The sequence below is a fragment of the Anomalospiza imberbis genome, chromosome 4, assembly GCF_031753505.1.
Source record: "Anomalospiza imberbis isolate Cuckoo-Finch-1a 21T00152 chromosome 4, ASM3175350v1, whole genome shotgun sequence".
NCBI lineage: Eukaryota > Metazoa > Chordata > Aves > Passeriformes > Viduidae > Anomalospiza > Anomalospiza imberbis.
In genome coordinates this window covers 54,005,244-54,029,810 of record NC_089684.1, presented here as the reverse complement: position 1 = coordinate 54,029,810, position 24,567 = coordinate 54,005,244, and the positions used below count along the sequence as shown (strand labels likewise).

At 37.8% G+C, this 24,567-nt stretch overlaps 1 protein-coding gene across 11 annotated transcripts in view; it reads left to right on the top strand.

Moving 5' to 3' along the window:
- The window catches only part of SORCS2 (sortilin related VPS10 domain containing receptor 2), a 540,320-nt gene that overhangs the window by 160,777 nt on the left and 354,976 nt on the right, over positions 1–24,567 (top strand). For 9 of the 11 annotated variants that reach the window (XM_068188612.1, XM_068188611.1, XM_068188610.1 and 6 more), the window contains one exon: positions 14,819–14,886. In XM_068188612.1, the coding sequence (XP_068044713.1) occupies positions 14,819–14,886 (68 nt within the window). Of the gene's footprint in view, positions 1–2,146; positions 2,220–11,700; positions 11,760–14,818; positions 14,887–24,567 lie in introns of those variants that run through there. The other 2 variants (XM_068188617.1, XM_068188615.1) reach the window with 2 other exon arrangements.

Here is a 24,567-nt window from a genome sequence, read left to right as displayed (position 1 = left end):
CTGTAGAAAATCAGTTGAATTCTGCTGGAAATTAGCACAGGGAAGCAGAGAATAGGTAGAATAATTTTTGCTGGAGGTGTAGGTTTAGGTCTACAAAGTCTAAGGCTAAGCAAGAGGAGACAGATTAAAAAGAGCTCTTTGGAGTCTGAGAGATGAGTTATGTCTGGGCTTAGAAAGTTCTTGAATTCTCCGGGAGAACTTAGTGGGGTGGTTGAAAAAATGCTGATTATTTTTATATGTATATGCATTCATTTAGTCCCTCCTCTGCATGGCCTGATTTTATTAGGCATACTTGCCAAGTGGCCTTTCACTTTTAGGGAAAGAAGAACAAAATGTTTTAAGTTAGTTTTCCAATAACAGCACTATGTTAGCTTATCCCAGATTCTCTGTTCCTGGAAACCTGTGGTGAGGTTCCTGTAAAGCTGTTTGTGGGCTGGCCATAAAGGGTATATCAAGAACAAGTAAAAAAATCAACTTGGCTTCGCCTTTGGTAGCTGCAGCTGCTCAGATCTGGTGTCGTCACCTCAGAAATGTCCTCAATTCTGGAGAATATATTCTGAAAGTGAGGAGTAGGGAAATTATCAAAAAAAATCATCCAGATGCTGAAAAATACGCTTTATGAGGTGAATTGTAGGGAGGCCAGTCATTAATCTTATCAAAGAGAAAAGGTCAAAAAGCAGTGTGATTACTGTGTGTAAGTACTTATTTATGGAAAATATATTTGTCAGCAGAGGTCTTTTAATCTTCTATAAAAGCACATGACAAGATCCTGTAGATAAATATCGAAGGTAGATAAATTTACTCAAGAAATAAGTCATCATTACTTGCTTGGCTGCGTAAATAAATGTGGAACTCATTGCTAGAGGAAAAGGTAGGAACAGTATATTTTTTGAAGTGTAGATTGCTGCATTTTGTGTGATGTGCTTTAAGTATGTTTCTGAGTTATATGGATTTGGGTCTGGAAGTGAAGGAGGAGAGGAAAATGTACAGAGAGGATCAGGTGATCCTTTCTAGCTTTGGATTTAGCATCTGAGATGCCTTCAGTTTACTTCTTTCACTGGAGGGTTATTTGTGTTTATAATGGCTGCAAAAAAGCAACATGATAATTACCTGACACCACTGAATATCAGTCTACAGGAGGTCAAAAAAGATCCCTTTTTCTCCTGAACATGTTCTTGGCTCCAGTTGCAGTCACACCCCCCAACAAACTTATGTTGCTTCAGGGAGCTGAGGATGACCACAGCCGGGGATGAGGCAGTGCCTGAGGTAATGCACACGAAGGTCTGGATCTCTGGCTTACCACCTCTTTATAAAGGGAACCTTTTTAGGAAATGTAATTCTGCTTTGTGCTTTTTGAGGGCCATTTCCACAGTTCAGAATTGTTCCTGCCTCATTGCTTTGAGAGACCATCTTCTCCTATTGCCTGAGTCATGTCAATCTTGACTATGGGAATTTTGTCCCTGTCTTCCCATCCCAATGTAAGAGCAAAATATCAAATTAATCAGTTAGAATAAATCAGAATGTTTCTGACACATAAACCTTCAAGACAATCACAATTACATAAAATACAAACAGTATTAGGGTAAGTTAAACTATAGGTACCTCTTAGGAGCTAGAACCTACAGTTTAGAGAATCTAAAAGCTAGACTACAACATGCCTTACAGGCTCTCTGAGATGCCTAAGTAGAGAAATCCTTCACTTTGCAGTAAAAAGGAACCACTGATAGGAAGCAAAAATAATTTTTTAGTTCAGGAAAGCATTACCTTCTCTGCCACCCTAGTAACACTTACTTTGTAGCCTTTATCCTCTTGGATTCATGATGAATTAGCCAGAAAACATTTGGCTTTGTGATCATTATCTGCCAGTACCTGCTATGAGGACTGTTACATTTCACTGTATTGAACACTATTGGAAATAAGGCTGTAGTTGCAGAAATATCTATTTCTACAGATTTGCAGCTCAATTCTAAGCAGGAAACATTTAGCTCCAGGCAGTTATTTAATTTTTTATTTCTCTCTTTTTCCTTTGGTGTTGAAAATAAAATTTTCATAATCTTTGAAACTAAAATAAACTGTCATGGAAGCTTGCCAATTCCCACCATCCCCCTCCTTTTTGCTTTTGTCCATCCTCCTACCTTTTTTTTAGCTGCAGTGGGATGGACCCTTTTCTCTGGTCTATCAGTGTGAAATAACCATGACAGTCACTGCAGAGCTGAAAGGTAATTAATAATTAAAGACAGATACAGAGAAATGTATCTATAAAGCATTGATTTGTTGAGGGGAGGAGTAGGTAAGTTGATTTTTTCTTTTTAAGTAAAAGAAAGAATTAGTAACTAGTCTTTGTTGTGGACACAACTCCATTTTGCAAAATTCAGATTACACTTACTATCTATCCATAATGCTGTTTCTGGGCCTGGGGAGTTGGGACTGAAGTTTGTAGATCTCTGTCTTTGTATTAGCAGTCATGCACAGCCACAGACTGTTAGTATTCTTTGCTCTGAGAAAATAAAAAAATAAAAATAAAAAGAAGGGAAACAGGGGCAACTCTAGGTACCAGGATGCTAAAACTAAAACAACAACTTGCCTGAGTGGTGATCAGAGACCCTGCATGTTTCTCTAAGCTATTTTTCTTAAGTCACTGAGGAGTAAAAATTTCTTGGAGACTGACAGATCTCCAAATAGCTTAACTCACTGAGAAAATAGGCACTGCTTTAGTTAAGATAAAAACCAAGAAACTGAACTGATGTCTTTGAGTATCTGTTTCCCCCTTCCTGGCTGATTTATTTCTCTGAGAGCACATTTACTGCCTGTTTATTTTATTCATGGAGGACTTGCATCATTTCCAGATATTGGATAATTTCTACTTCTTCACTGTAGTGCCCTGACCTTTATGTCCATAAACTGGATCTCTTCTTTCTTTTGGTAGTTTTTTTTTTGGATCATCATCTATTGGTAATTTAGTTAATCAGCACAACTAGTTAAGAGGTGTACATATGATGTCTCCTTCCTGAGAAATGCACTTCAGGCTGTTTGTGTTGTGATTTGGGGAAGGGATGGATAAGCTGTAAAAAAAAAAAAATCAGGTAAATTGCTGTCAATCTGTTTTCACAAAGATTAAAGAATTCTCTCACCTTCTCTGGACCAGGGAATATGGAGGAGACTTTATTTCTTTCCCGGCTGATATGGAATCAATGCCCCTGAAATTGCTTAGGTGTCTGTGCGTAGTGCTCTGAGCTAGGCAGTTTATGAACATAGGTAGAAAATCCCTGGACTGAGCTAAAATCTCCCAGCACTGAACTTTAACATTTGTAATTTCTCTCTTCACAGAGTAGTAATAAGGATGCTGTATTAATTAACTAATGTTATGTGTTAGCCTTGCTCATTTTAAGTCTCAGAAAGAAAGCCTGAGCCACTTTGCTCTGTATTTTTCCTACATCATGCGCAAATATTTTCGTTGAGTTACCATTCCTACAACTGACTATTACAAGTCAAATTTTAGCTTAAATAAACTTTAGTTTCCTTATTTTTAACACTGTGTTACTTGAAGAAATGTCACAGGTCTACTATTTGGAAAAAGATAATTCGTTGAAGAATTGCAGGGAAGATAGAAGTTATTTTGGATTTTTTTTTCCCCCTAAAACTTGGTCAGTTTTGACATGCTTCTGTATTCAGGAGGTGGCTGAGTGGTCTTGAACAGATGTTTTATTCACTTTACTGTCTACAAAATAATCTTCTGCACCTATTTCTTGGGCTGCATTTAAAGCTTCTTTTTTCCTTCAATTTGCTTTTGGAAAATACAGGCCTACTGCCTTGTCTAAGGTGATGATGGGCTTGGGAGAGGTTGAAAAATAATTTCTGCTGATGAAAAGCTATTTCTTCTTCCAAAGTAGAGAACTGAAAGGAATTGAATGTTGTTTTAGACACATGAGTGATGCATTTTTCCTGTGGCCTCTAATCTGATAAAATTATTGCAAAATACAATATAAAAAAAAAAAAAAAAAAACAACAAATGTACGTAGTTGGTCAGGGATTGACATAATAGGTCTGAGGTAATTTCCAGTAGTTACTTCTGCTTGCTTTCTCTTGTACATTGTGAATGAACTTTACTTCAAGAAATGTCTATTTATAGATAGCTTCAGCAGTGTAAGTTCACCCTGTAGGGTAAAAAAGCTTGCATTGTTAAGTTTAGCTCTAGTTATTCTCTTGCAGTAGTCTCATGTCCATTATAACTTGGCATTTAAAGTCAGAAATTTGTACAATTATGTGCATTTTGTGGAAAATACAATGTGGTTGTTTTTTCCTGTGCACAGAATGAGTGAGACATGCAAATACAGGTTTCATCAAAACTGGATCCTTCTCTCCATGTAAGAAATTTCAAGATCTGATTTATTTTTCCTGAATGGGCTTAATCCAGGTTCTAATTGGTTCAGACCTTGGATCAGACTCTTGAGTAAATGCATGGGTATGGAAGGGGGAGGAGGGAGCAAAAAACATCCATTTGATAGACAACACTGAGCTGAAAAGCTGCCATTGGTCTTGAACTGTACCTTCTGATCTCTGGTTATTACTGTCTTTCTGTCATGGCATCAGTTAAACCCCTAACTTGAGAAAAACAATTTGCAAGAATTTAAAGGTTGAGATTTTTTTTTCTTTGTTTTGGGATAAGTTAATTTCTATAAGAAAGACTGTTGACTGGTAAACAAAGATGACTATTATTTAAGTTTCAGAAATTAAATATAAATAGGGACAGGCATTTGTAATTCAAATAAAGAACAAACTCATTAGGAAAAATGATTGGAAAATAAATAGCAGTTCCAGAGAGACACTCAGTATAATGGAGGGCAACAGTAAATGTCATGTACACTGTACAGAAGTTTTAACGATTTGATAGTGTAAAGTTCTGTTGTAAAGAACCTTGGGATTAAGTATATCATGGTCATACCTGCCATTTTGAAGAAATGAAATATGGGGTTTTTTGGTAGTTAAAAAAATTAGTTTGCTGCGCCTTCTGAGATTATATATATCATTTTACAAATTTCTTCAACTCTTTCCTTAGTTTTTCTAGGAGGTAAGGGAAAAAAGAATTTTTCCCATATTGAAGATGCTGCCTCTTTGGCACAGTTTCTGTTATATGTCAGAAGCACATAACTATTGCAGACCTCCTGGCCCCACATGTGGGTGTGTTGCTGTGTGTTGTGGGTAGCAGTGATGAGGGAAAGGGTCTTGGGACCCTGAAAGCTTTCGGGAGATGTGGGAATTGGGTCTGGGAACATCAGGGATCAGAAAAGAAGATCCTTGGGGTCAGGCATATGGAATTTAGATGTGTCTCTTGATCCTGCTTCTCAGTTTGTTCTCACTTTACATGATGTTTTCTGCTCTGACTGGACTTCAGCTTATTTAGACAGGGATTCACCCACTCTTTCTGAGAGGGTCAAGCTGGAAGTGTGGGTCCTCAGTGTGATAAAGTACTAGGAAACAAAGTACTTCCAAAGAACTGTTCACATCTAGATGGACAAAACTAATCTCTAGAGGTATCTCTTTTCCTGTCCTAAAGTTGGGATAAACCAGGGTGATACATCTGTCTCCATTTTTCAAATGTAAAATAAACTTTATGTTAAGGAGGCTCAAGAAGACTGAAATTACCACATTTCTACAGAAAAGAGCCATGAGAAGGTGTAAGTGTAGAGATAACTGTTCAGAAGAGCACTTGGCATGAATTAAAATATTTTCCTTCCTCTTTTTGTGCTACTTAACTATTGGACCTATCCTTAAATCCATGAAGACAGAAAAGAGTAGTGCTCATAACATGAAGAAAGAAGTACTTAGCATATTTCTAAAACAATCTGTGATCACGGGGAGAGATCAACCATGAAAAACATCAGTCTTTAAGGGGGAGAATTTCACATTAAGGGTTTGTTACTGAAACTGCTTTGCAGCTCTAGCTACAGCCAATTAAATGCTGACATGCAAAAACTGTCTCTGAAGAATCTGTTGAATACCAAAGTCTTTACTGGAGTAAAATAAAGAAATATAGATCTCATTTATCAGGGCTTACAGTCTTTCCCTGCTTGTATCTGCTTGATCTGAGGGTCATTTAAAATGTATTAGAGGTTTAAGAGTGGAATGCAAGGCTAATTTGAAACCTGGCTCGAAGATGACTAATTATGTTATTATACTTCATAGCGGTTAAACTGAAGCACGGTGTCTGTATGACAAGAGGGATCCAACATGATGTGGTGAAAGAGCTGTTCCTTTTCACAGATAATGTTATATAATTCCACTTAGCTTTTTTATGGCTCTTAAAGTAATGGACACCTAGGGCAGAGGCTGGGTGAGGAAACACAAAAAGCTGGCAAAAACTCAGTGCTCACAGATTGGAAATCTCCTGGTTTGGCTTCAGACTGAATGTGGAGAACTTTCCAGCACTCCCTCAGTCGCTTCCAATGTTTTCTTTGACGTATTTGGCCCCTGACCAATTTTCCCAACTGCTCCCAAGCCCTCTCTAATAGTCTCCTAACCCACTTGGATGTTCCCTCAGCTCCTTTACACCCTTTCCATTGGCACGGATATGAAGTTCTGCTGCTTCAGGAATAATGATGAAGATAAATGTCCTTTCATCCTTCTTCTCAAAGGGGTTCATTCCCAGTATTTTACAGTAGCTGAATTCTGTTAATGTCATTTGAGGTGTTCCAAATTCATTGTGAATGGGGCTATGGAGAGCAGGCAGGCTTTGCATTTGAGTGGGAATTATTCCCCCTCACATTACACTAGGGACAGTGTGCTGGTACTTCTGAAATTAATTATTTTAGCAAGATAAGTAAAATGAAACAGTTAAAATGAAAGGCATTTAGAGAGACCAACTTCCACCCAGGAAAAGTGAGTGGTGTTGGGCCTTGTCTATCCCTGTGTGAAACTGCAGAGAGTATGGTCCTTGTTTGGAGAGGCACCCAGGCACTCCTCACTGGGAAGGTGATCAAGCTGTGGGACTAGATGACTTTTGTTAAAACAGTGCCTGGAGTATCAGCCCCAGATCTGTTTTGGGTTATTCTTGTTTTACTAGGCAACCTGAATTTTTTTTTTCTTTCCCATGTAATCCTCTTCACTTTTTTTTTTTTTTTTTTTTTTTTTTTTTTTTTTTTTTTTTTTTTTTTTTTTGTCATTTTCCAGGTCTGATTTTGACTTTAGAATAAGCAGAGTTAAAGTATCCCTGACCATGTAAATGCTGATTAGCACAACATACATGCTCCACATCACAAAAGGTGTGAAACAAGTTTGGCATCTGCCTCTGGTTTGGTTTGTCTCTGGTCATCTGACTGAAATATTAATCAGCATCACTCTGTCACTGTAATAGAACTGCCTTGGTCTTTAGCATGTTTGTTCTGGCACAACTCCTTTCAGGTAGGAGTGTGCCCATGTTCCACTCTGTAGACCACGTTCCCATGTTTATCTTTCTCATTCATACAGAACAAACTCAGGCACCTACAATATTCACTTAATATAAATTTCAGCCCTTACTCATGATGAAGAAGGATATTAAACATTAGGGTTCTTTTACCGATCTTCATGAAGCATCAAAGTCCTTGCTTCCATGTACAGTCTTTTTAAAAGCCTTTTTATGATAGAAAATTAGGTCTCATTTGAACACCATTAGCCATTTCAGAGATAATTAAATGTTATTTTCAAATCACTGTAGGTTGATGAAACCTCTGATAAATATGATGTTATTTGGTACAATGATACTTAATCCTGTGGTTCTGGTGAAGACAGAGCAGCTGTGAGGGAGGGTTACCAATGTGAACATGTCTGCCAACAGCCCTGCGTCAAAGGAATGCTCTGCCCAGCTTGTGGTATCCTCCTCTATAGCTCTTTCCATATGTCTTGCATAATAATTTAATTTTTAAAATAAAAAAAGTTGTTTTTATATGTAAATGTTTTTATTTTTTTAAAAAAGCTCTGGCCTTGAGAAAGCATTTAGTGATGTAGATTACAAGCTCACTTTCAATTTTATTTTTTACTATTGGGCTGTAACACTACATGAGAGACCAGGAATATTTCACAAACTACACTTGAAATCTGATTTTTCTTTTCTGGTAGTGAACAGCTAAATAATAGTGATGATCTAAGTAAACAGCTTATTTATAATATTGAATTCCTGAAATATTTGGAAGAGACTAAATATGTTTTACGTATGCTATCTTTCGATGTTAGCTCTGCTTCCTCTTGAATTTTCATGGGAATGAAAAAGAATATTCACATAATAAGTTTGGTTCTGCAGGAAGGATTGCGAATTCAATTTAGAATGCATTAGTAGGAAGATAAGTAAAGCTGGTCCATATTTAAAAAAGAATCACAATTAGGAGACTAGAAAGACAGGAAAAAATATTCTTACTTTATGCTTTAGAAATTTATTCTCTTGGCATGTTTGCAAATGTGGTTTTAAGAACTTATCAAATGCTATGTTAAATATTTAAACCTAAAAATTCCTCTGTTTGTGTAGTAAAAGGCAATGAAAGAAAACTGGAGATTTTTGTGTCAGAGGTGACATTGTTTGGGGCTGTTTGAAAAAGAACAGGAAGTTTAATTAAACAACTAGTTAAAATGTTAGACAGTTTCCAAAGCTGCAGATTTGATTCTAATAATTCAGACTGAGTTCCCTCCTGTTTGCTTGAGCAAGCTCTGCATGTGCAGCATGCCCAGAAATCTTGGACCTGCATCTAATGGGTCTAGAAAGGAGCAGTCCGCACTGGCTGACCAGTTCTACGAAAGCTTTGATCTTTGGGGTCTGACCATCAACAGTTACACAGCAAGAGTGTCTGTTCTTGGGTCAGGCAGTAGCACATAGAAACCTGTGCTTGTCCAGCAGCCAGCTGCTAGCAACTGCAGTAGCAGCCCAGCTGCCCAAGTTACAAATTACCAAAGATAGGAAGATGTATTTGGGAAGCATCTTTATTTATATGCCTTCCCTATTCTTATATTTTTTGTACTTTTTAAAATTACTGTTCTAGATGCATCTGTGCCATGGACTTGTGGTATAAACTGATATGGCTACTTCAGCCATATGGCTATCTACTTCTCTGTCAGATATGATTGAAATCAGTCAGTGGGTTTAGAATTAAAATGTAGGGATGAGGAGCCAAACCCGTATATATATATAGTGCCATACATATGGAGTGGCATCACGTAAACATAATTTTTTAAATTTTCTTAGGAGCTTGCATTGAAAATCTGGCATGAGTTGGTGACGGTTGATGGTGATGGTGTTGAAGACTTCTTGTGTTTTGTACTTCACCTGTAGGCTCCTGAAGGCAGTAGGTTGTCTTTTTGCTCTGTGTTTGTACAGAGCTAACAGAATATAATCCTGTTCTGTGCTTCACAATGCATTAAATGTATTCGATATCTTAAAGTTACTTTTCTGTATGAATGCTTTGAGGGTCAATGTGTGAAGTACTATGTTTAAAATGGTTTTGAATCTGGAAGCAATCACAACCACTGCTTATAAGACTATGCACTTAATCAGCTCTTGTGGGTGGAAATATCTCTTAGAGAACAGGAATTGAGTCATTATTATGTCTTACTTTGAATTATGAATTAATTTTCTGTACAAAATTATTACTGATATTTAGTACAAGTGCACTGGTGTAGTCAGTGACTTCATACACACTAAGTCCTCTCATCTCCCAGTACAATTTAGTTGGAAGAAATAGAAATCTAATTCTTTAAGTATTTCATATTAAATCATATATTGCTTTTGTGAACTTTATTACCACAGAGGAGTAGAAGCTTATACAGTGAATTCTTAATAGTTTAAGTAATGGTTTAAATGTTTGCTTTTTTTACCTTTTATCATAGTGCTGCAGCAGAGTCAACCTAAATGCCCTTTTTCTGCTTAGTTTTCCTAGCATAATCAAATTATGATGTACTTATTAATAGTAGTATGGTAGTTTGTCCATATAACAGCCTTGTAGTAATGTACTTTCATATTAATAATTTCCTGAATGTTATTTTTCTCCTAAGATTCTTTGTTTTAAGTAAGAAATGTGAAAATTAACATTGCTTTTAGCATAATGATTGAAGAGCCTGCTGCTGCAAAAGTGGAAATGGCTTGAGGGATTGGAGCAGTAGGTGGTTTCCTATAATTTGTTAGGGAGCTTTTTGATTATTAGGTGTCAAGGGGTGGTAGTGAAAAATTAATAAGATGTGCCTAGAACCTCTTGATCTCCCCAAAATAGTTGTGGTGGACAGTGGAATAGTTAAATAGCTGAAAAGGTGAGTGAGGCTCTGTTCTTGAGTAAAACAGCAGCTTATGTTCCAGTCCTACAGAGTATTAAGTGACTCTCATAAACACTTCTTTGGATTTCAGTGGGTCCATTCACATGAATTAAATTAAGCAGATGCTAAAAAGTTTGCAAAAACTTGAATCTTTCTGAGAAGTTTATTTTCCTGGTAGCTCTGGCTGCCCAGAAGTACTTACAGTATGCTCTCACTTTCTAAAAACTTGAGAAAAGACAAAAACTTGCAATCATACTTGTAGCTGTGCATTTGAAAGTATGAGATTTTTTGCTATGAAACTTCTGAATAGATTAAAAAAAAACCCCAAAACCTAAAAATCACAAATTTCAGGGGTCAAATAAAACTTCATCTGTAAGAATCTGCATGTAGATAGGAAAAGAGAGATATTTGTTAAGAATAGTCCATGAAAAAAAGCATCATGGAGGGAGCATGGGGAAAAAAATTTAAATAGTTTTCCAAAAGTCAATGTTTATGAAAAAGAAAAGGACCTTAGCAAATCCTCCACAGAAAGATTAAATATAAACACCAGGAAAGGTGATTGATCTAGAATTCATTCCTTTTTCCCGTCTCAGCCCTCTTAGCTGACGTGGTGATGAAAAGAGAGGATTAATATGGGCTTCTTAAAGCCAAAATTTTATTAGGAAATGATTAAAAGCACATTGTGTCCTGTAAAGTGAAGTTGTGCTCTTTTCAGCAAGCCTTGCTACAAAGCATTTTCAGAGGAGAGCAACAGGAAAGGAGAGGGGATAAACATAGATCATTCTAACTTCCATTATTCATGGATAATAATATCTGTGGAATTTTCCATTTGTTTTCCTGGTCTGTCATTCACTGAAAATCCAGCACACACCTGAAGACAGATCTATATCCAGAAAGGATTTTGGATCAAAACTGCTTCAACTCCTTTGTTTGGAGAACAGTTTTGAGCTGTGACTACTGTAGCAGTGAGAGTTCACATAGGCAGGAATGAAGTTATGGAAGCAGGAGAATGACGTGGGAGAATCAAAATTCCATCTGTGCACCCCACTGTCCTTCTACCCCTCAAACAAGGGGGGGAAGATGAAGTAGAGAAATTTCTGAAGGCCCAAGACAAGGAAATTGATTGGAGCTAGTTATTTCTTCCATGGAAAACTAACTTATAATGCACATTGCATTTGATTCTTAGAATCCTAAGGGATTTATCTTCCATACCGTGGCACATAGAGAGAAATACTGGCTTTATGGAGAGGACTTTACCAAAGACTTTGGTAAGGAAGCAGGTAATAGAGTACCAATTTTGTGATAAAATCTGAAAGTTTTCACTTTCTTTTTTTTTCCCTTTCAGTATTTTTGTCCAGTATTTTAGTATTAATTTTCAGTATTTTTGCTTATTTCAGAAGCACCATCAGGTGTTCATAGGTCCCTAGCACACAACAGTAATCACTGTTGTCACCTCTATTGTCATACTCAGGGAGGGAACTCAAATAATGGTGGGTGAATTTAAGTTTAAATGCTTTAAAATGGTTTCACAAATCTCTGGAAGTCTGGATAGAGTAGAGATTTCTAGATAATCCTATAAATCCAACTTAAAGTAAAAAATCTGATAAATCTAATTCTCCTTCCTTGCCTAAATTTATTTTAGCTGTAAAATAATTCCAGAAAGTAGTTAAATTTATTGCGGCTGTCCATGACTGATGGTAGTATGAGCTGGTTAAGAATCATATCCTTGATCATTGCTCAGTTGCTGCTGTGCCTCTCCCCAGCCACAGGCCACCCAAGCACTTTCACTAGGAGAACCATGTGTATGAACCACTGGCTTCAATCCAGCCTGTAAAATGCTCGTAATTATGGAGTCTCATTAAAATGAAATCAGTGAAACAGGCTTCTGCTCTTAGAAATGATGGGTAGAATCCAGAGATCATGAAGATCTTTATGCTTTCATTGTGAAACAATTCCTTCTGTTCTTTGGTTCTATCTACTAATTTAGAAAATCTGCCAGTATGGTCAGCCTGGATCTTGTTTTCAGGATCACCTGAAAAGGTGCCCACAGTCTAAAGGACTGTGCTATAAAATCTGTTAAATAGCTGGCCTCCATTATTCAGATACTGGGATGAAATCCACTGGCATAGTTGACATGATGGTCAGCCCCTCAGCAGCTTCATTCTTCTTAAGTTATGACAGGAATCTGCTAATGTTGTTTGAGAGTTCAAAGATGGCTTCTCATGGCTTTGTTTTTCCTACTAAGTCATTCTCTCTACTTCCAAAAGGCAAAATAAGGTATTTAAATTTTTCCATGTATTTACCAGTCAGATTGGAAAGTGCTGACATCTATTTTTCAGAGCTCTGACTCAGTTTAAAGCACCAAACCTGCAGCATCAAGATGTTTCACTGCTAATGGCTGCTCCCCACTGCAGTTTGCAGTTGCCTGAAAGCCATTCAGTTGAAGTGTGTGGAACAGCAGTGGCTTTCTGGTTCAGTGTGTGCATGCCCAGATGAACTGCAGCTAGCCAGCCGTACCGTGAGCCTGGCAGTCTTTAACATTCCTGACAGGTGCTGAGTTACAGAAATGGCTTTTCTGGAAGGTTCTTTGTTGGTACATCCATACAGGTTATGCTCAAAGCAGGTAGACTGAGGGTGACCCAATAGGATTTTCTGTGTGTGATTTTCATCTGTGTAATTCAGGAATGGAACATTGGGCTTAGCCTGTGGCAGGATGGCTCCAACACGCATTGCTGAAAATTATCTGAATTTAAAAATTTCTAATTCTAGTATGTACAGGGATGAAGAAAGTTAGTTCACCAAGTTCAGGATTCAGCCTCCATGTCTGCATAAATGGAGGGAAAGAAAGTAAAATCTCTTGTATTTTTAGGAACTTTCTTTTTTATTTTCATGTACCAAGTGTGCGTTCTTGTATCTCTTAAGGAAATAAGTTCCAGCTCAGTTTTTGTGACTTAAGAGGGGTTATACTTGTTTTTCCTTAATAATAGGAGCCAATAGATGCTCCCAATAGTGAAGTTTCTTTCTTTTTCTTCTTAACTGCAAGCACCAGAAAAAGCTGTAGTTAAGACACTGATGATAAAATAAATAGCTGACTTGGTAGAATGTGCTTGGACTGTAGCCAGGAATCTCATCCACAGATACACTCTCCTTTAGGAAATGGTTCTTTCTCTTTGCTTTGTAAGTCTTGTAGTAGCCTATTATTTTTTCCCCTTTTTTATAAGCCAAACCTTTATTTTTATAAATAATCCAATTCCAAAAAAGTGATCTGGTAGATTGTGACTCTTTTGAGAATAGGACTGAATAATACTACTTGTAGTACTACTTGTGAATTATGGATGGTTTCCACTTTTGCTTATTTCAATATACATCCAGGAATATGTGTTGTGAGTTTATTAGATTTGGCTAACCCTGAGTGAGACTGGTATTATACTTCAGTTCTGTAAAACACTGAATTATTTCCATGTAATAACATCCTCAGTCTATAATTCTGTTCTCTCAGAATCTCCAGCATACACGGAGTGCAGCATAAATGTATCATTGGTATACTAATTATCGGAATAATCAAAGTGAATACCTATAGTTTCTCTTTGCTGTGGATTTCATCTGGTGGAAAGAGCAGAGCAGTGCCAGTTAAATAGCAGCTTGCTCCAAACTGTTGGAGACTGGTGTTGACCCCACATTAAAGAAAGCTTTCAGCTGTGCAGGGGACCAGCCTGTTCTGCCTCTCTGGGGCTGCTATGGGCATGTGGTTCTTAGAGCCACTAATATGAGCTGGCAGCAAGTGAAAGAAACCTGTAAAAATCCAAACATAAACCACGGTATTGAGCTTGATATGCTGCTCGTGGACTAGTGCTTTACAATATTTGACCAGTGAATTTGTCACATGTTGAGCTGATGGAAAATATTTCTTGCTGACTATTTTCATAGGATGAAGATGTTTTGTGGATAAAATTTGCTTGTGTATTTTATTGGCTGTTGCTGATGTAGATGAGTAATTTACTGAGCACAGAGATGATTCATGAAGGGGAAAAAGTGATTCTTCAAGAAATGAAAAGTGATAGCTATGAAAGTTGCATTCCTGATCTTGTAAGGAAGGCCAGAGCTCTTTTTTTCCCGATTTTTAATTTGGATAATCAAAGTTAATCACCATTGTTTAACACTTTGGATTAAAAAATTAATTAAGAGTTGCCTCTTAAATTTAAACTAGCAACCAGGTTGGTTGCAAAAAGTCATAAAAATTACTTGAGGAATATCATGTGATGGTGGTATTTATGTGACAATTCCACCTCCACTGCTTATGTGAAATGGGCAATCTTTCACAGTCACCAGGTTTGCAGAAAACTTCAAGGGCTGAAATCATTCTTCCCAGAAAGAGAAATGAAAAAGCCAGCCTAAAAAGTAAAACTCTTAAGGATTAAAAATTAGATGAAATGCTGTTCAGATTTTCAGAAGCCTCACTTTTGTTTTTCCCAAAATCATGCTGCCTGTTTGTTTCTGTTTCCTACATCAGTTAACATACTTAAAACTATTTATTCTCATTTTCTTTTAGGTGATCCTGATCCTTACCAAGTATTATCATACTGATATGGGGAAAGTTCTGGAGAGCTCTTTGTGGAGGTAAGTCCTCTGCTTTTTCCATAACCTTTCCTCCTGATGTTCTTGGAATAGATCCATCCCTTCCTTTTCCAGACTGCTGCTGGGTTGTGTTGGTAGCTGACTGATGCTATTGTAGTAAGTTTATTCAGATTGTCATCAGCTCCTATTCCTTCTCTTCCTTGGATGCCTTTTCTGTTGTGGAATTAGAGTTTGTAATGAGTTTTAACAGTAGAAACGAAGAATAATGGAGAATATAAGGTAACTTCTTGATGCTACTTTGCAAGTTGCCATGTTTTTCCTTCTCTGAGAAATTCTGTATCAAAGTTACTTAAAAAGTTTGAAATGCTTGCTGTGTTGGGATGTGTCCTTTGGGAATTCTTGCTGCTTGAGTAGTGTACTGAGGTTAGTAAATAATCCTGCTTTGGAAGCAGTTAGGATTGTCTGGATGAAATATACCTGCAGTGGTGGTTATATTGTGTTTTATGACAACTGGGAATAAATAGTAATCCAAATAAATTTCTAAACTGATTCTCATTCCCATAATACTCGTCGATTAAGATACCAATATGCTTGTTGCCTGTGTGTGCACAAATTGCACATTCAGGTGTACATCACCACAAAAGCAGGGATAAGATAAGTCTATGTTATACTAGTCACACTGGTTATCTTATCAGGTCTTAGTTGTTTTTTGCTAGGGAGGCTTTTTGTGCTCCAATATTTTTTTTGTGTATGTGTGGGTCTGTATAAACTTTCCACAACAAATTTTTGCTAGACACATCATGTAAGTATTTCACTGTTATCAATAAATGTGATACTGCACAGCAGTATTTGGTCTGCTAGTTTTGCTGGTTATCTCTTGCAGTAGAAATAAATGACAGGAGAGTTAGATTCAAATGTAGCTCATAAGCTTTGGGTCTGGAAACAAATAGTTTATCTGTTACCTTGTGGCTTAGGTATTTACAAACTCCATGCTGTCCCAAGAGCTTGTTATGGGGACTCAGCCTTCAGCTGTGAATGTAAGGACCTTTACAGAGACAATCCAAGAAAAGGACTGGGTAAGGGAATAGGGAGTGGGAAAAGTTTGTTTCCAGGACATGTTGCAAAACAGCCTTGTTACCTCTTTTGAAAGAGGTGGCATTGTTTTAACCGTGTGGTGTTTTTCAGTGACAGTGCTTCTGCAATAACTTGTCATACCAGTGTCTGAATAGTGCTCAGTCTGGCCAGGGCCAGTGGTCCATGCACAATAAGGGTATTTCTAGAAATTTCTCTAGTCATAAGAAGGAGGTATTCAGGAAAGAGCGTAAGATCAAATGGAGACTGCTTAGCATTGGCTCAAGATTGGCCTTTTTAGGGCTATGACAGTTCATTTGTAACTATGCTTTAAACTTACAAGACGCAAAATTTATGGCACATTTGTTTCTGTTTTAATTTTTGTCCAACATCTTGTACAAATAAGACAACCAAATGACAGTTTGGATACTCCCAACTGCGTAAGCACGAACTGCTTTCCTGTTATTTGTCAGTGGCCCATACAATATATGCAGTATATTTCAAGTTTTCCAATTCATACTTCAGAGTATCTATCATAGTCTTTTAAGCATTTTCAGTTGGATTCTTCAAAATAAACTCTTTGGTCTTTTAAAATAAACATAAACCAGACCTCAAATAATGTTTCTTTCTTTGGAGAACATAAACACTTAAAACAAGGTCATCCAGACCTTGCTGACAGCTGGTGTAAAGAAGTGGTGTGAACTGCATTAAAATAAAATTGATACTAGCACACATCATATGGAAATCGTGCCTTTTTACTTACCAGTAACAGATGTACCAGATGCTTTGGTACTGGCACAGGTCATGGTCCTGCCTCAAGGGCTGGGCACAGATGTCCTCAGGGCTCTCAGTGATGTTGGGCTTTGGGGATGTGCCGGGTGCCCATGGCACCACCTTAGTGCAGTAGGGATGGGGCCTTGGGGGACTCTCCTTGGGTATGTCCTGCAATTTCAGAGGGCACAGCCCAGCCAGGGTCTGGACTTCATGGTGCCTTGGGCTGTCCACTTTGTCAAGAGAGCCCTTGGGATCTCCTTCCTTGATGTGATGATGCCCAGAACCTGCTGAGCCAGGAATGAGGATGGAGGCTGGGGTATGACCAGACAGGCCAGATGGGTTCTGAGCCACCTGATCAAGTGGAAGGTTCCCTGCCCATGGCAGTGGGGTTGGAACTAGATGGTCTTTCAGGTCACTTGCAACCCAGACCAAAACCATTCTGTGTTTCTGTGGTTTCTAAAACCAGGATGGAAAAGCTGAAAGGAAGTGAGTACTTAAGATGAGTACTTGGGCCAGGGGTTACTACCTAGGGGATCCATACCTGGATATGTTCTGGGCTCACCTCCTTCCTCCACCTCCACCCACTGTGACGTAGAGGAGACACACACTGCTGCCAAACTGGAAAAGTTACAAAGTTCTTGGATCTGGAAAAGTGCAAATCAGACCAACCATTGCAAAAATATCAAATGGTGCCCCTCTCTGTTGGGATGTAGCTCACTATTTGTACTAAATAACTGAATGAAGCTGAAGTCCCTTTACAGTCAAGGGACTTCTGTGTTTCTCCCTGTGTAAAATGGTTGGAGCTTCACCAGTTTTCACCCATGTTTGCTGATGGAACTGGGGTGTTGTATTCATATTGGCAACCTGCCCAGTATGCATAATGTATATATTTTTCAACTTTTTTTTTTAAATTCTCTTTTGCATTCTTATTTCTATCAAACAAATATGCTGTAAAACAGGTGTGAAAAATGGTACAGGGCTTTTTTTTTTGGTTAGCAGAGAAATGCCATTAATCTGTTTCTGTGCCCTAGTGGTAATAGACCCTCTCCAGTTATTTCCTGAATTGGCCCAATGTTTTTGTTCCTATCTTGCCTGGCTAGATAATGGCAGAAATCATATTGTCTAAGTCACTATGTGACTTAGTCACTAAGTGAAAATAAACTACTTCTATAAACAAATCAGTTCTGACTAGGGTAATTTTTTAATGTTAATATCCCAATTTCTCTTTCTGGACAGTAAATATTAATCTACCTTGGTAGGTTGTTTATCAGTTATTTTGTTCCTTGAAACTGCATCTTACATCTTCTAAAACTTATTTCCACTTCATCTCTTTCCTTTTCTCCCATCAAAAGAATTTCACTCAAAAGATTCTTTTTTCCCTTTTTTAGTGGAAAAAAGAATGAGAAAAGATGGTCTTGTGATACTTGTTTGTTCTTAGTGACCTTGGAGCTGCAGTCAGACTTTTAAGGGTGATGCAAATGGTGTTGAAAAACACCAGTCAGAGGTACATGCCTAGGTGGGGGAATGATGTGTGGGTGGATCTTGGTGATGCATTTTTGTATCTCTGCACAGCATTGTCAGTTTGTGTAGATAACTTATGCCTGCCCACATAAGTCAGATTACAGACTTGGGAGACCTAAAATTGAATTACCTTAGAATTTTTCACTGTTGAATAAATAGGGAAAATAGTGCTGTGTAATGAAGTTAGAACAGAGTTTTTACTTGTAGCAGCCATGTCTGGTTGCACTGAAGAGGTGAAGACAAAATTCTGATGGAAGTATGCAGTTAAAAAATACCAGACTGGGCTTCTTTAGTCAGCTATTTCTGATGCTTTCCTAATTTGCTTATTGAGTAATTGTCAAGGTGTAAATTGTATAATTATTTTACTCAAATTTAGGTAGGGAAATAAATAGATATAACATTGGTTGCCTCTTGAATATAAACTAAAATAACTTTTTGAGAAGGAACAGATGATTGTTTTGAGGTCTACTTTTAGAGTTTCCAAACTGTGGTACATATTGGGAATACAGGTTGGTTGTTGTGTTAGAGCTCATTAGCATAATGAAAAAACTGAGAATTCAAATACTAAAATTATTGCAACAAGTTGAGCATACATAGAAGATACTTTCCATACTAGAGCTGTTCATGTCAGAGTTCATACACATACTTATCCAGCATATTTACAGTGTGAAGAAGCTGAAACCAACTGACGATTTAGGTTGAGTGTGTGTTTTCATATGCTTTGTGGACTCATTTGTGCATAAATATATAGATGCACATATTTTACAACCTCAGGTAACTGCTTGCATCTGTTGAATGCCTACAACTTTAGATATAATTATTAAATTTTACAATCAAATAGTTTAACTTTGAATTACTAACCAGTATGAAATTAATGATAATACTTATCTGAGTTAATTATTCCTAATGATACTGGAATTATAGATGATTATTATTATCATTCAATTTTATACATGGAACAACTGAGTTGGTAATATTGCTGAAGGTTATGCAGTGGTGACTCAGCACTATATGGCCATGGAATTACCTTCCAACTCGTGCTTAGACTGGCTCAGAGTCCTGTTACTGATATGCACACAGCCTTCCCTTTCTTAGCTTGATCTAAGCAATGAATAATAGATGCTGCTGATGATTGCTAATAACATTTTGATTGCATATTATCAAGCTGTAATGATAGAGTAATGCTAAAGTGGCTTGCTCTGTAATTGCCATTGTTCCCAATGGCATCAGCATGTTGTTACAGCTTCACCACAGCAAAACAAATGGCATTGCTTGATGTTAAGTGCACTGTTGGATCCTCTTAGCTTTGCCTGCTGAGTGCTAGGTAGCCCTAGATGAATGCTAGGTAGCCCTGTTTTAAGAGATGTTGGTTGTTTTGCCCCATGTTATCAGTAAAGAAATACTAAATGAAGAAACAGAATTCCCCACCTCCTTAAATATTTTTGGATATCCCAGCTGAGCTTTCTGGGACTCCTTACTCCAAAAGCAGCCTGAGGGGGAAGAAAAGTCGAAGTGCTGTGGGAGGTTGAAAATCTAAATCAGTGGCTGGGTAGGTAGAGGTGAGAACAGTCGTGAGAGCCTCACCGACGGCATCGTGCCTGACAAATCCCAAGGAGTCAGGAATATCCTGGCTGTGGTGGCACAGCTCTTTCTGTCTGCACCCACAACAAGCCACCTGGTCAAGGACAAGGCTCACTTGTGCAAGTCTGCTGGCCATCAGGAGTGATTGAGGCACAGTGACTGCAGGGGGCTTTGGACATTTACAGAGTGCAGGCCTACACTAAAGCAAAAATCCAGACTACAAAGAGCAGGAGATTCTTTTAAGGTGGGTAGAGTGAACAGTATATGGCACAGGAAAGTAAAATTTCCAGATGGCTCACAGAACGTGTGTAAATGAATATGGACATTTGTTTCCAAAATCTTTGGACTTGTAGGTGAAACTCATTTCAGCTGTTTCCTGAAATTAATTTAAAAAGGAAAACAAAAACCCCCAATATACAGTTCAGTGCCCCAGTGAAATTTTTGGTATGAAGTACTGCTTAATAAATGAGGAACTGTATTCTGCAACAACTTTCACTTCCAGATGGCCTTACATTGTGGCTCTGCTTTGAAAAGTGACTTTGTAGAAATGGCCCCAAGGGATGGAGTTATTGAGTCTGTGATTTTCATATCAAATTTTCTCCTTCCAAGTTAAAAAAGAAAAAAAATGGCTTTCTAATTATTAGCCCAGTGAACTCAGCTTGGGATCTAAAGTCTAGCTGTGCTTTCTCTAGCTAATGCATCATCATGAGTAATGCAAGTTCTGCAACCAAAATAGAGTGTCCTCAATTATACCTGTGTAGCTCTCTTCTGCTTATATTATATCCTTATTTACACCTGTTCAACTGAGCAAAGGTTTTGGGCAGTAGTGTTGAAAAGGCAGTCTTACAATTAGAATTTTCTTTCTCTTACTGAACAACAGATTTTCTATGCTCTCTTTGATCATATTTCCATATTCATGTAAAAGTATTACAAAGACTTTTATTGTCTTTATTCCAACTTGCATTGTCTTGCTAATACTCAACAGTGTGCCAGTATGAGTTGAATTGTGCAGGAAAGTCGGTATTTTAAATTTATTTTGGACATTTAAATGTGCTGTAAAACCATAGTTAAAAAGTGGATAGTTAAAAAGGTTTCAGCATATCAGCAATGTTTTATTATGGGTGTCAGGAGGAAAAAGATGTAGAAGGTGAAGGAAATTAAATAAACATATCTTGACAAACCTTGGAATGTGCAAGGTATTGAAGAGGCAATTATTGATGTTTTCAGTGGGGAGTGGAATTGATTCAGGAGCACAGACGGTGCTGCTGTTGCCGTGCGTGCTCTCGGGGACACACGACCTACCATTGACTTTCTGAGCCCAAGCCCAGCACAATGGGCTGGCAGTAACCTTGCTGGTACCTTGGTGTTGCATTCATCCTGCTACATGTTTTGGCTGCAGCTTTTGGCCATTCAACAGAGGAGTGAAATTTGGCTGTGGATATTTGGGACTGTTCTCCAAGCTGTGACCTGTAGACTCCTTTGAAGGAGATGTCTTTTAAAAGGCTTTTCAGTGCATGGGATTTAGCTGAGGCAGGTACTTCTTGGTCTGTGTTGCCATAATAGAATTTAAAGATTATTTTAATGTGTTAGTATGTAAGAAGGTCTGAAATGAAAAAAATGTTAAGTAAAAGCTACCAAATAAGTCTATCCAAATTTCTTTACAGAATATCTGTTGGTCACCGATGAGAGTGCTGTGTCACAACTACTTTTCCATGTCTTCAACAACTTGGAATAATGATGATGATTTTGAATGTTAACATGTTTCTGCACTAGCTTGTGATCACATAGAGAATGTATGACATGCAAATTAAGATCCAGTTAGAAAGCTGTGATTTATGTAGTTAGGAAAGGGCTCTTGCAGTACACTTGTGCTTATTGAACCTGATTGCAGCATGGCTGCTGAACATGTTAAATACATCTTGGAGCGTGAGACTTTTGCTGCTTTACAGGTTGATATTTTTTTTTTCTCCTTAATCCTCCTTCTGGAAAATGAATTAAGTTATTGCAAGATGTAACTCATAATGAGTGAGTCAATTTATTGAGAAAGAATAACCATTTATTTTAAATGGCTTAAGAATTCTTTTCTCTTGTTTGAGTAACTTGAGCCTAAGTAATAGAATTTCTGATTCCTTTAACTAGTGCAGCAGACGTTGTGGGAATTATACCACAGGTTCTTGTTTTAAGTAGACTCTGTTTGGCCAGGACTGATGGTAACAGAACTGATCTTTCCTTCCCAAGACCCATGCAGGATGGTAGCAGTAGGATGCTTAGAAAAGTTGCTTTGCTGGTGTTTCCTCAGTTTTGTCATGGTATCTTATTGAATAAGCTTCCCTACAAGAAATTATCCTCTTTCTTGCCAGCCTCAGCAGACAGGTTTAAGGTGAGAAACAGGAAATGCTGTCTTTCTATGCATTAGTCATCCGTGGGGCTTGTGATTTTCTTTTGCCCTCCCTCCCTGCATAAAGAGGGAAGTTTTGCCCATGATCCACGCTTCTATGTGAGCAAATTGAGAACAGCCATCTTGGAGCTTTTAATGTGGCATGATTCCTCTGTACTAAGTTCATATGAAAACAGTTGAGCTGTCAGGTTTTTTGGTAATAGGAGGTGCTTTGCTGCATTGTCTACCCATTAACTCCCACTGTCAGCAAGCTGGTGCAGCAGGGAGGTGCAGGGCCCATAACCTGGTGCAGATGGAATGACACCATCTCTCCCTCTCTCTCTCTCTGTCTCTCTCTATATCTATGTATATGTATAAATGTTTTTTTTTTGCCACTCTGCAAAATGAAATAACTGAGAAACCACAATCAAAGCAGCTAGTTTCATTGCTTATTGCATTTTCATGATGATGAATGAGGTATAAAACCTGGGATATGATATTTTTTAAAATCTGGAAAGGATGAAGTCATGGTGTTAGGAAACTTGTGATAAGGTACATGTGACATTCCACTCAGCAGCTAGTGATGCTGCTGGTTCCACCTTCATTCCACCAGCCTGTTCTGTAACCATTTTTGAGAACCTGCCATTACTCTGCTTTCCTCACTTGGTCTATTGTTTCTTGGGAATATAGGTAATTTGGAGAACTGATTATGGGATTCCCATCAGTGTTGGGGCTGTAATACTGCATTAATATAAGTAATAGGAAAGGGCTGTATTGTTTATGAATGTTTAATGTTTGTGTCCTTAAAGTTTTTGGCTTGAGCCTGAGAAGGACAGGACTCCATCAGAGAGCACTGACACATGATGAGACTCACCTGAAAATACCCATATTTTCCCTATGAGACAGCTGATGGCACAGTGACTTTTTATAGATGATCTTTGAAAATACCATTTTGCATCTCTTTTACCCTGTTGCATCTCTTAGAGCTGAGCAGCTTATGCAGTGATGTGGTGTGTGGAATGTGAGCAGCTTCACTTGTTTCTGCAGTACATGCAGTCTGCTCCAGAGCATCCACTGTGAACTGATTGCAAATTAATTTGGTTATTGGGACTGAATGAATGAACAGCTGCATGGTTAATTATGCAGAATGGTATAGAAAGATGTTGTGTTATTGTTTTATACCCTCATTATCTCTGCAGTGTGGATATATTTTTCACTGTGAAAATAACAAAGGCAATATTTCCCACATAACTTATTTATTAAGATCCTCGTATTGTTAGGCAGCTTTAATTTGGTAAGAATTGGGACAATTAAAAACTCAATACAGGCCAGTTTCTAAAATGTAAATATAATCTTACATGCTGAAGAATTTGAGGGTGTCGGTAGCTGACAAAAAATGAAATACATTTTACAGTAAGATTTAAAGGTCATGATTTTTTTGTTTTTTGTTTTTTCGAAATACAGAATGTTAGTTGGTGGCTTTTCCTTCCTCTCCCTGCAGCCTCTCATTGAAAAGGTGACTGATAATATGTCAAATAGTCAATTGAATCTCTGTTCCAGCTAATTTTTTAAAAATTATTTTGGGGAGATTTATGTGTAAGTTGAGTTTGTCTCCTCCTTATTCTGCTCCTCCTATTTCTCCCTTGGTGTATTTTCCTTTTATTCCATATAGAACAGGGATTAACAAGTTGCTGTGTTTCAACAAATACCTATGCTTGAGCTAACCTTCAAAGAGGATATTTCACTTCCTCACTGATTTTTCTCTCCTAGTGGCCTTTTTTTGGCTAGCTGTTACCCTCCCTCTTTCATAGAACTGGTTTGCCTTTTCTGTGCCTGATTGCTTCAGTCCAGACTGGAGAAGCTGCTTTTTAAGTGAGGTGTTAAGTTTTGGTATTTTGGCCTAACGCATCAGCTCCAAACCTGTTTTTTGAAAGCTATTCCAGAGTTGATATCCTTCTGATGGCACAGTTTTCTTCTCAGTTGCTTTGACAGACTGTAGATGTTTCAGTGACTTGTGAATACACTTTATCCCAACTTTCTATCATAGGATCTGTAATTATCATTTTGGGTGGGAGTGGGGCAATACTTGTTATCACCCATTTGTTGAAAAGCATCTGTGTGAGTAATTTTTTTTTTTTTTTAATCTGGTATGTACTTTCTTTACCAAGTGAATATAATTTTTCTTGTAGAGTGTGCATGCAGATCAAATTACTCTCCTTGATAAAAAGGCATCACAGTATCAGTGAAATACAACCACCTCTGGGCAAAAGTTAGGGAAACAAATAAAGAGATGTGGTAAAACATACTTTCTTAATATCAGAAAAACTTTACTGGGTCCAAAAGCATCTGTGTCATTCAGTCTTTTGATAGTCTGGCTTCCAAGCTTTCCATTCTGTGAG